The 12,500-nt window shown below is 43.4% G+C and overlaps 1 protein-coding gene and 1 non-coding gene across 3 annotated transcripts in view; both read right to left on the bottom strand.

Annotated features, from left to right (window-relative positions):
• gpn1 (GPN-loop GTPase 1) overlaps positions 1-9,959 on the bottom strand; it is a 51,299-nt gene extending 41,340 nt beyond the window's left edge. The window contains exon 1 of one of the 2 annotated variants that reach the window (XM_056411952.1): positions 9,797-9,959. In XM_056411952.1, the coding sequence (XP_056267927.1) occupies positions 9,797-9,958 (162 nt within the window). In that variant the 5' untranslated portion in view covers position 9,959. The remainder of the gene's footprint in view (positions 1-9,796) is intronic. The other variant, XM_056411953.1, reaches the window with a different exon arrangement.
• A 254-nt stretch (positions 9,960-10,213) lies between these two features.
• On the bottom strand, positions 10,214-10,286 carry trnav-uac (transfer RNA valine (anticodon UAC)). The gene has a single exon. It is a non-coding gene; the product is annotated as a tRNA-Val (tRNA).
• Between the last annotated feature and the right edge of the window lie 2,214 nt (positions 10,287-12,500).

Raw genomic sequence — 12,500 nt, 5'->3', positions numbered from 1 at the left:
ATGTTCTATGAAATTTTCAATTCATTTGATAAATAAGTGAGTTTTCATGGAAGACACGAAATTGTCTGGATGATCCCAAACTTTTGAACGGTAGTGTATATTACATATACATATTAGGGGTAGGCACGTTAACGCGTTAATCTTGCGTTAACGCAGACAATTATTTTATCGCGCGTTAACGCAGGTTTTATTATTTATTTTATTATTGTAAAAGTGTGTTGCTCACAGGCTTTTATTTTGTAAAAGTCTGCTACTGATTGCTGCGGAACCGGAAAAGAAAGTCATTCGCGGTTTAACAAACATGGAGAAGAGTACGGAGATTTTAAATGGCCATTTTCAATTTAAAGTTCTTAAAGACGGCGGAGTCGACAGAAACAAAGTCATATGTAACACTGCCAAGATGAATTGTCTTCTCACCGGAGTACTTCCAGTCTTAAATATCATTTAAATGCTAAACACACCGTTGATGCCAGCGAATTAGGGCTGCAACAACGAATCGATAAAATCGATAAAAATCGATTATCAAAATAGTTGGCAACGAATTTCATTATCGATTCGTTGTGTCGCGCGATTATTACGGTGCTCAATAAGTCACGGAGTATAAAAAAAGTTGAGTTGAGCGCAGAGCGGCGCAGGAGAAACAAGAGCGCAGCGGAGGGGGAGCAGAGAGCATAATGCTGCGTTGTGAGAGCCAATCAGCGCTGAGCTGCTCCTCTGTTGATGAATCTAATTGGCTGCTGCTGCTCACGTGGCGCTGGATGCGGAAGTCCTTCACGTAGTCGGAGACATTCACGGAGCTAAGTGCGCCCGGTGACGTCATGACCCCAGACACCAGGGCGCTACATGTCACGACGTGTGGCATTTCCACAAGAGTATAACGTAGAAAACGTGGTTATTTATTCCGTGGCGGATAGCGGAAAATATTTTTCCATGGAGAAAGGCAACGGAGATAAACCACGACTCGCCGTGTGCGCTGCGCTGCGCGTGCAGACAACATTTAACGGAGCGGAGCAGCGCGTGCGCTCTGATCGCTCTTTTAATGAAGTATCGAGACTAAAAATATGCTAAATCACATCGTTTTTAACGTACGGGTACTTTGTTAGTATCGATACACCGTGCAACGTGACGGCAGCAGATGTAGCGGACTAACATCCAAGCTAACCTAACTTCCCAAACGCTGTGGACATCTGAACGCTGATTGGCCGAGACGCGACACGTCCATCAAAGATGTTTTATTGTGAAGAGCACCACTTCACATTTTTTCCGCGTCTCACTGCAATCTCAACGGCAGCGGGCCAGGTGAACAAAATAATAAATCGGAACGCGTCTCTGATATTGTTCAGGGGGCCACATGGGGACCACTGCTCAGGAGAGGAAAGCTGTCAGTCTGTTTGTGACGGTTCATCACCATGGTGACCAGTGAACAGGTTCATCACCATGGTGACCAGTGGGTCTCCAGGACCTTTCCATGACTTTAAACCAAATTTCCATGATTAAACATTTTGTGAAAACTCTGTCTACGTGACAAAGTGAGAAGATGTAGTATTTAAACTAACAATGAGAATTCCAAAGCATACCGTATATATACCGTGTAAATTAAAATTGGAATAAAACACATTTGCATTACTTTTCCAAGTATTTTGGGATTTTATTTTTTTCAATTACTTTTCTAGGCCTGCTAATAGCCATTTAAAAATTCCATGACTTTTCCAGGTTTTCCATGACCGTACGGACCCTGTTTTGAATAAAGGGTTGAAAATTAAAGTTTTTTTGTTTTTTTATCCGATTAATCGATTAATCGATAGAATAATCAACCGATTAATCGATTATCAAAATAATCGTTAGTTGCAGCCCTACAGCGAATCATACAACAAACACACAGTGGAGCGAGGCTTCGGCAGACGAGCTGCAGGGAGGAGATCAACCAAGAGAAGCGAACCAACGCCACAGCGAAGTGGAGAGCTACTGCAGGCCGGTTAGTGAGGGGGACCAGACGTCCTCTTTCCCCGGACACGTCCTGCTTTTGAGACCTACAAAATGCGTCCGGCAGGGATTCCAAAAACGTCAGGATTTTGCTTCGTCGGATATTTGTGTTTCTCTGGGTTTTCACAAACTAGTATTTACCCCTTACAAGTTTTGGAAATGGTATCTCCCTTACGTTCCACCTTCTTGCGTGAGCTGACAGAATAGAGAGCAGTCATTGGTCGACCGATCTCAGGGTTGCCAGATACACGATAATTATCCTCCAAATACAACCATGTTGAGCCTTTGGTACGATACTTCACCATCTCCAACCTGGCAACACGGAGCACCTTGCCGCCTCTACTAGTTCATTGTTGTTTGTGGTATAAACTCCCAGCGCCGCCGCTCCCATAGCGCACTACGCGCTGTGCGTAGGGCACCAAGTCCTGAGGGGCTCCACAAAATAGGCAACTAAAAAATCCTCAGTTATAATAATTATAATGCCGATATTATTTCAGTCTAGAAATATTAGGCACCTTTTAGGCATGTATATCACAAAACAGGCAGAACAAGAGAGATGTTTAATCTCAGCAACATTTAAAATAGAAGTGCGCTATACACTACTTTTGAATTAATTATTGGATTTTGCGTATAAAAATGCGATTAATCGTGATTAATCAGAGAAATCATGCGATTAAAAATGTTTATCGTTGCCCAGCCCTAATACATATATACATATGTGTATATATACATACATATGTATATATACATATGTATATATACACATATATATATATATATGTATATAGGGCTGCAACTAACGATTATTTTGATAATCGATTAATCTGTTGATTATTTTATCGATTAATCGATTAATCGGATAAAAAAACAAAAACACTGTAATTTTCAACCCTTTATTCAAAACAGGGTCCGTACGGTCATGGAAAACCTGGAAAAGTCATGGAATTTTTAAATGGCTATTAGCAGGCCTAGAAAAGTAATTGAAAAAAATTAAATCCCCAAATGTTTGGAAAAGTAATGAAAATTTGTTTTATTCAAATGTTAATTTACACGGTATATATACTATATGCTTTGGAATTCTCATTGTTAGTTTAAATACTACATCTTCTCACTTGTTCATTTATACACAGAGTTTTCATTAAATGTTTAATCATGGAAATTTGGTTTAAAGTCATGGAAAGGTCCTGGAGACCCACTGGTCAGCATGGTGATGAACCTGTTCACTGGTCACCATGGTGATGAACCTGTTCACTGGTCAGCATGTGGATGAACCTGTTCACTGGTCATGTGGATGAACCTGTTCACTGGTCACCATGGTGATGAACCTGTTCATTGGTCATGAGGATGAACCTGTTCATTGGTCATGTGGATGAACCTGTTCATTGGTCATGTGGATGAACCTGTTCATTGGTCATGTGGATGAACCTGTTCATTGGTCATGTGGATGAACCTGTTCATTGGTCATGAGGATGAACCTGTTCACTGGTCAGCATGTGTATGAACCTGTTCATTGGTCATGTGGATGAACCTGTTCACTGGTCGTGTGGATGAACCTGTTCATTGGTCATGTGGATGAACCTGTTCATTGGTCATGTGGATGAACCTGTTCATTGGTCATGTGGATGAACCTGTTCACTGGTCATGAGGATGAACCTGTTCACTGGTCATGAGGATGAACCTGTTCATTGGTCATGTGGATGAACCTGTTCATTGGTCATGTGGATGAACCTGTTCACTGGTCATGAGGATGAACCTGTTCATTGGTCATGTGGATGAACCTGTTCATTGGTCATGAGGATGAACCTGTTCATTGGTCATGAGGATGAACCTGTTCACTGGTCATGAGGATGAACCTGTTCATTGGTCATGTGGATGAACCTGTTCATTGGTCATGAGGATGAACCTGTTCATTGGTCATGTGGATGAACCTGTTCATTGGTCATGTGGATGAACCTGTTCATTGGTCATGAGGATGAACCCTGTTCACTGGTCAGCATGTGGATGAACCCGTCACAAACAGACTGACAGCGGTTTACTCTCCTGAGTTGGCTATTTATGGGTTAAACGCCTAATACGGTGAGGGGGCGTGGCTTATCTCTGTTGCCTTTCCAGGGCTCCAGACTACGACCAAATGGTCGCATTTTGCGCCTAAAATTAGACACAGTGCGAGTAAATTTTTCATCAACTCGCGCATGCGTGACCAGTAAATTAGCAGATTTTTGTTGTTGTTGTTATTAAATATTTTTGTTGCTGACAAACTTGTTCTACACTTCAGCCCATTATAGTTAGCGGTAATGCCTGAATGACTGGTTTGCTAACCGACATTAACTCCAGAAGAAGAAGAAAGGAGACGAAAACAGAAGAAGAAGAAGGCTGGCCTGTGTGTGAGAGCGGGGGGGGGGGGGGGGGGGGTGACCACGGTTATAGGCTAATGTGTGAAAAGAGGCGGGTCTTGGGGGTTATCGCACGAATCCAAAGATTTGACATAGCGGTGTCTCCTGTAAACAATGGACTATGGCGAAGCGGACTATCAGTTCGTACTTTCTTCCTAAACCTAATGATATAGAGAAGACAAATCCCGAGAATGAGTCCGACTCAGATTGTGAGGAAACGGTCGTGGCGAAAAAAATGCAGGAAATTCAGCTTTCGCGATGAGTGGCTGCGCGAGTTCACCTGGCTGAGGTATTTCAGGGAGAGCAACTCAATGAACTGTACATTCTGCTGTCGATTCCCACAACATGCGGGGAACACGAAATGTGCTGATAAGACTGGCACTACACCAGGGCTCCAGACTAACTTTTTTTACTAGGAGCACAGTGGCCCCTAACTTAAAATGTTAGGGGCGCAAGCAGAAAATTTAGGGGCGCACACAGGATTTTTCCTGGGTCAAAATGGGTCTTCGGTGCTCCCCAAAAAAAATGTTTGCGCGCTATGCGCGCACCGTCTATTCATGCAGGTCGAGCTGTTGAGTGAGTGATCAGCAGCTGGCCGATCTGTCCATTCACGCACCTCACAGTTATGTATTGATCAGACAAGAAGACACGCTTATCAACTCCAGTGTTTCCCCTACCATTATAACAGGGTGAAATCTCCACCCGCCACTCTGTAATTTTCGCAGACTTTTTTTTGCCTTAGGCACTCGGGAAAACGGCTTAGGCGCGCGCCCAAATTTTCTCTGCAGGAAAAACTCTGACACACTATAAATCGACTTGCAAAGTTTTCCCATCATTTTTACTGTATTACTGATAAATAATTTGACAATATACAATCTTATGCCTGTTTGTGTAAAGAATATATATTATAGCTTAGCATAGCCTAGTATTGTTTGCTTTAGCTCAGTGGGGTAAGAGGGCCGTCCCTCAACCGCAAGGTCGTGGGTTCGATCCCCGCTCTCCCCATTAGCTGCAAGTCGAAGTGTCCTTGAGCAAGGCACTGAACCCCCAGTTGCTTCCCGGGCGCTTCACCGCAGCCCACTGCTCCTTAATAACTAAGGATGGGTTAAATGCAGAGAACTAATTTCCCCTTGGGGATTAATAAAAGTGTATATTTATTTATTATTTATTTTAAATGTTATGTGGAAAATCACTGTGGAAGGTTTGAAACATCAGCAGGGCATTCCGGCACCTGAACTGATCAAAGGAGATAACAGTGACACACGAAAGAACTTTATGCACCAACGCTCACCCTAGATTTGAATAGAACAAAGCAACACTCATGCTCACATGAACAGGAGAGCCACAGAGACAACTACTGAGCGCAGATAAGATAAGGTCCAGCTTTGACAATTAATATCCGGATTCAACCACAGCGCGCGCGCGCACGCACGCACGCACGCACGCACACACTCTCTCTGGTCTGAATACTCTAGGTACCAGCCGGAGGGGGGTCCATGCATGATGTCTACTTGTATCCTGATTTCTGAATAAAACGCTAATAAATGTAAAGTAGAAGTCTACCTCTATTTCTTTCAGTGAGTACCGTCCAGGTGGTGTGTCGCTGTCAAACTCCAACATTTGCCTTCATGAACTGCAAAACATTCACAACAGAGAACTCTTCAGAAGTTACTGTATTGAGTTTAAACATATTTTAAGAGAAAACATACCTTGAGCATGTGCATGTTGCACTTCGATGTGGCCAATCAAAACATTTGTTGGTTTCTAGAGATGCACCGATCAGGTTTTTGGTGCCGATCACCGATCACTGAAATCAGTATCTGCCGATCACCGATAATACCGATCACGGTGTCGATTGAAGCATTCTAGTTATTGTGTAGCATTATTGCTATGAGGACTATGAGGAAATACATATATAAAGCAACTCAAACATTAAAGAAATTACCGACTTCTTTAAACATTTAGGACTTTTACTTTGAAAAATATCCTTATTGATACATTAAAATTGTTTGATTGCTATTGTAGGGGATTTCAGATATGTATGGAACACATCTGCATCATTCATTTCCTGGAACTCTTGGGGAAATCTATATACAGGACTTTTCTTAACATACAAAAGACTGACTAATTTTTATAAACTCTTCCTTGGTCCAGTAAAAATGTTTGAATGTTAGCATAATTTAAGCTAAATCTCAGAAACGATTTATAAAGATACATCAGTTCATTGTTTACTTTTATATGTTCGTGTATGATTTCTCGACAACTTATTTTGATAAACGGATGTTGTTTCACGTGGTTCTTTCCGCTAACTTTGCAAAACCGGATGTTGTCACTTAGATCCTTCCGCTAACTTTATCAAAACCCTCGCGCGCTACCGATGGAATGCGTTTACCGTGAACATCAGGCTCTAGGGGCAGACATGTGAGAGTCGGCTGAGTTGACCCAGAGATTCAACTCGGGGGACGGGGACGCCGCTCGGTGGTGAGGATCCCCTCTGACCTCTCACTCTGCGGCCCTCGCCCTCGTTGCGTCTCCGCTGCGGTGCGCCTCTTTTCACACATTAGCCCCCCCCCCCCCCCCCCCGCTCACACACAGGCCAGCCTTCTTCTTCTTCGGTTTTCGTCTCCTTTCTTCTTCTTCTGGAGTTAATGTCGGTTAGCAAACCAGTCATTCAGGCATTACCGCAACAAAAATATTTAATAACAAAAAAAAGAAATCTGCTAATTTACTGGTCGCGCATGCGCGAGTTGATGAAAAATTTACTCGCACTGTGTCTAATTTTAGGCGCAAAATGCGACCATTTGGTCGCAGTCTGGAGCCCTGCACTACACAATTAAAACACGACACGCTGATCAAACAACGCCAGTCTGAAACATAAACTGTGCCGTGACCTGTGCAATGAAAGTGCAGCTCCACTCCCAGTCCATTTAGAAGACAAGAGGCTGCTAACCAGTGCGCCGAGGAGGCCGAATTCAGGGCTCTCAAGTGTCACGCACGCATTTCGGTCTTACGTCACGCACTCCCGCCACACATCGTATTTCTCACGCTGAAAAAAACTCTTGGCTATTTAATGTTTTAATGTGCCGCAGCGCGCCAACATGAGCCGCGCTGCCCTCACCGTGGAGGAATCAAGCGCTCCCCTGGAGTTCTGCTGTGAGGAGCCACTTATCAGCCAATCAAAACAAAGAAATGGGCTACACAATAGCCAGTCAGAAAACAACCCGTATCTGGGTAAGATTCAATCCAGCAACCAATGAAAATAAAGCATCCTGGAATTGAGCGCGACTGACTAATATCCGAAAATTGCGTTCTGGGGGGGGGGGGGGGGGGGGGTGTATTTATCAGTAATACAGTAAAAATGATGGGAACACTTTGCAAGTCGATTTATAGTGTGCGCCCCTAAATTTTCTGCTTGCGCCCCTAAAATTTTAAGTTAGGGGCCACTGTGCTCCTCGTAAAAAAAGTTAGTCTGGAGCCCTGCTTTCTCCATGTAAAAATATTTTCAGCCATTCGCCACGGAATAAATAACCACGTTTTCTACGTTATCCTCTTGTGGAAATGCCACACGTCGTGACATGTAGCGCCCTGGTGTCTGGGGTCATAACGTCACCCGGAGGCGCAATCAGCTCCGTGAATGTCTCCGACTACGTGAAGGACTTCCGCATCCAGCGCCACGAGAGCAGCAGCAGCCAATTAGATTCATCAACAGAGGAGCAGCTCAGCGCTGATTGGCTCTCACAACGCAGCGTCCTTTCCTCCCTCCGCTCTTGTTTCTCCTGCGCCGCTCTGCGCTCAACTCAACTTTGTTTAATACTCCGTGACTTATTGAGCGCCGTAATAATCGCGCGACACAACGAATCGATAATGAAATTCGTTGCCAACTATTTTAAAAATCGATTTTTATCGATTCGTTGTTGCAGCCCTATATGTAGATATGTAGATACATATACATATATACACACATATGTATATATACATACATAATATATACATATGTATATATATATACATATATATGTATGTATATATATGTATGTATATATATATATATATAGAAACCATGACATTTCATAAACTAATGTTATTCACTGTTTATTCTTAAAGCCCCATTATGTAGTTTTTCCCTTTTAGCGCCCCTTCAGTTTGAGGTATTTAACGTTTACTTCAGTGTCGTAAATACCCAGTTACGATAGACGCAGCCTCGCATAAACTTGTATTGAGTTGAGATCATGTGTTGTCCTGTATTATAATTATTATTATTATTGTTATTATTTGTACGTGTCACGGGTTATAAAAGGTGACGAGGGGGAGGTGACGCGAGGGTTATTTTGTTTGGAGCGCGCTGACAGGCGGCGGACTCAGAACGGCAGCAATCCGGCGACTGTTTCTATTTTGGATGTATACCAACGGGCGGGATCACTAATAGAAGACTGCGCAGGAACACTGAACTGGGCCAGCACCGACCGGACCAGGGTGAAGGAGGCGGGGATTGAACGCAGCGCCTCGCCACGTTTCCGCCTGGTCGGTCAGCTGTTTGCCGGCTTTTGGGGGGGGGGTGCGTGCAGTCATTTACTTTTGTTTTGGTCGACTGCAAAGACTTTGGGACTGTCGGGATCCGGGGATTATACTTCGTTTTGAGTGGGTTTGATTGTTTGTAGTGGATGTGTTCATTTTGGGGGCTTCAGATGCATTGAATTTGATTTAATATAATAACATTTGGGTTTCCGCATATCGACTGTTTTTCTTTTACGACCATTTGAGCAGAGAGTTAACACCAGAATTCGCAGATCCGCCCATTCCCCTTTTAGCGTATTGTACCTTTTCCCCTTGATTGAGTTGCTAAGGGCGAATGAGACAACATAACCAACAGAATGACATTTAGTTTAGATGAAATACCGATCGCGTTTTCAGCCGATATACGTTGTTTTCTAAATGTTTGAATGTGGAGTACGTGTGATCGAACACAATATTGTTGACACCAACAAGCTACATAAAAAAGCTCCCCTTATACTGGAGCTGCGAGCGTGGAGTGGCACTATAAGACATTGCGTAATCACTGCCAGAAAGCAGGTCTTAGTCCATCCGCCCCGGAGCGGGCGGCTCCAGAATCCTACATAGCGGAGTTATTTCCCCACAGACCCCCGATGGCGGAGACGCACATCTCCACATTAAGTCATTGTAGCGGCACAATTTTTTTCAAGCTGTTATTTTAAGGTACAATTGTTACATAATGTTACTTTATTTAATCTCAATGATCTCATTGTGTGTAAGTACATTAATCAAGTACTCAGTTTGAGGTACTTGTACTCTACTCGAGTGTGTACAATGTGGTGCTAGTGTGTACTTCTCAGCGTACATCACATCCCTTCAGTGGACACATGTTAGCATTAGCATTAGCCTCGTCGCGCGCAGTGACGCACCTGAACCAAGGTGGTCTTCCCGGAGCCCGCCATGCCGAGCACGAGGAGGCACACGGGCTTGTCCCGGGCGGCCGCTCCCGGGGCCCCGCTGTCTGCCGCCGAGCCCTCCCGGTGCTCCGGTAGAACTTCCTCCGCTCCGGTACGCTGCTGCGCCTCCGCCATGCTGCTGCGCCTCCGCCATGTTTCTGTGTTGTGTACGGGCTGCCGTAAAGATACCAGGCTGCCGTAAAGATGTCCTCCAAGAGGATAATGGGGAGGAGCATCAGTACTCACTGTCCGCCACCAGAGGGAGCCCACGCCCAGTCTGAAGGAGGACGAGGAGCCACAACAGCATCTGCTCACGTTGTTGGACATATGTTCATCTTCCTTAGATTAATATTCCTAAAACATGCAACCATAGTTGCATTAAGATACTTCTGGTTCCACTGGGGATTGAACACAGGACCTTCTGCGTGTAAAGCAGACGTGATGACGACTACACTATGGAACCTCTTTGAAGACATTACCTCCAGACGACCATTAACTTATGTTCATAATTGCTTGATTAATATTCCTAAAACATGCAACCATAGTTGCATTAAGATCGTTCTGGCTCCACTGGGCATGGAACCCAGGACCTTCTGCGTGTAAAGCAGCCTGTAGACGGTGACGGCAGCATCTGGTTGTTATCGAGCCGTTAATGGCGATCTGAGTGTGTGATGGAGGAACAATGAGGCGGATCAATGAGCCGCCGCACTACCATTACACCGAGGTAGCTAATATGCTCCCTAAGTAACCGGCTAACGGGAAATAACGTTAGAGAGGAGCAGCTGCAGAGTTGGGAAGGACTATTGATCGGAGCCATTAAGATGGGGTATTGATCGCTGGGCTCATGGCTTCAGATGTTCAGGTCTTCAGCTGCTGCTGTGATGGACTCACACCGTCAACCTGAACCTGAACCGGATCCCCGAGGAGGACCGGGTCCCACGCCCGCTGGGGGGGTCTGACGCCTGAGGTGAAACAAACCAACTGCCCCCCCCCCTCCCGATGCGTTGGTTCAGTCCTGATTAAAGTATTTTTATTTCACTCACTATAGTTTTTCATTAATTTCCATACATTCATTTATTAATTACCTTCGCATTGAAAATGCGGAAGGTTATGTTTTGATCGCCGTGTATTTATTTATTTATATATTTATTTATTTATTTGTATGCGTGTTACTCGCATAACTAAAAAAGTATTAAACCGAATCGCATGAAATTTGGTGGGATGATTGGTTATTATCCGGGGACCATTTGATTAGATTTTGGGATCGATCGGGTCAAAGGTCAAGGTCATGACAAAATCTTATTTTTACCATAGCGCGGTCAATTTTTATCCAATTGGCATGCAACTAATGCCAACATGTTCATAATTCAATGCCCAATCTTGTGATATGCGAAGGTGTGCGCTCTACCGAGTGCCCGTTCTAGTTGTGTAATATTTCTAATGTTTAGGTTTATTCGACATCGTGTGAATCCTTCACATTAAAGACTGTGATGTCATCTTAACGACTCTACGGGCCAATGGGGCAGCGCTGACGGCCTGCAGTGCAGCCTGGGTAATTAGGCAGCTGGTTATTAATGTGCTTATATTAATTATTTACGTCTGTCTGAAGACGGGTGACCGGCGGCACAGGAAACAGGAAACAGGAAATACAAAGATACAAAGCTCATTATGCTGCACCTCCTCCTCCTGCTCCTGGATGGAGGGTTGGATGGATATGTATCTCTTTATAAATGTTTTGTATCTCTTTATAAATGTTTTGTGTCTCTTTTTAAATGTTTTGTGTCTCTTTATAAATGTTTTGTATCTCTTTATAAATGTTTTGTATCTCTTTATAAATGTTTTGTGTCTCTTTATAAATGTTTTGTATCTCTTTATAAATGTTTTGTATCTCTTTATAAATGTTTTGTGTCTCTTTATAAACGTTTTGTATCTCTTTATAAATGTTTTGTGTCTCTTTATAAATGTTTTGTGTCTCTTTATAAATGTTTTGTGTCTCTTTATAAATGTTGTGTGTCTCTTTATAATGTTTTGTATCTCTTTATAAATGTTTTGTGTCTCTTTATAAATGTTTTGTATCTCTTTATAAATGTTTTGTGTCTCTTTAGAAATGTTTTGTATCTCTTTATAAATGTTTTGTATCTCTTTATAAATGTTTTGTGTCTCTTTATTAATGTTTTGTATCTCTTTATAAATGTTTTGTATCTCTTTATAAATGTTTTGTGTCTCTTTATAAATGTTTTGTGACTCTTTTGTCTTTCTTAATCATAACTGCTCCTGAAATATGACGCTGCTGCTGTGAGTTATCAAATTATTAGATAGAGAGAGGAGGGGGGGGGGGGGGGTACTCTGCCTCCCTAAATGCAAGAGGACATTTTTTTAAACAAAAATATCACCAGGTCAGCAAAACCCATGAGTGTGTGTGTGTGTCAGTGGTGTGTGTGTCAGTGTGTGTGTCAGTGTGTGTGTGTTCCCCTCCAGAGGCCATAACAGGAGCAGATGAAGATGGATGAGTCTCCCTACAACTGTCTTAGAGAGGCAGAAACAGAACGACGTCAGATGAGACTCCTCCTCCTGCTCCTCCTCCTCCTCCTCCTTCTCCTCCTCCTTCCTGTGGAGGAAGAAGAGGAGGAGGAGCTCATCCCCATTTCATGAGGTTTTAATAGTTTTATCTGGGTCC

This window comes from Pseudoliparis swirei, chromosome 4, assembly GCF_029220125.1.
Source record: "Pseudoliparis swirei isolate HS2019 ecotype Mariana Trench chromosome 4, NWPU_hadal_v1, whole genome shotgun sequence".
Taxonomy (NCBI): domain Eukaryota; kingdom Metazoa; phylum Chordata; class Actinopteri; order Perciformes; family Liparidae; genus Pseudoliparis; species Pseudoliparis swirei.
Note: the sequence above shows the minus strand (reverse complement) of the source record. Positions and strands in the feature narration are given on the sequence as shown.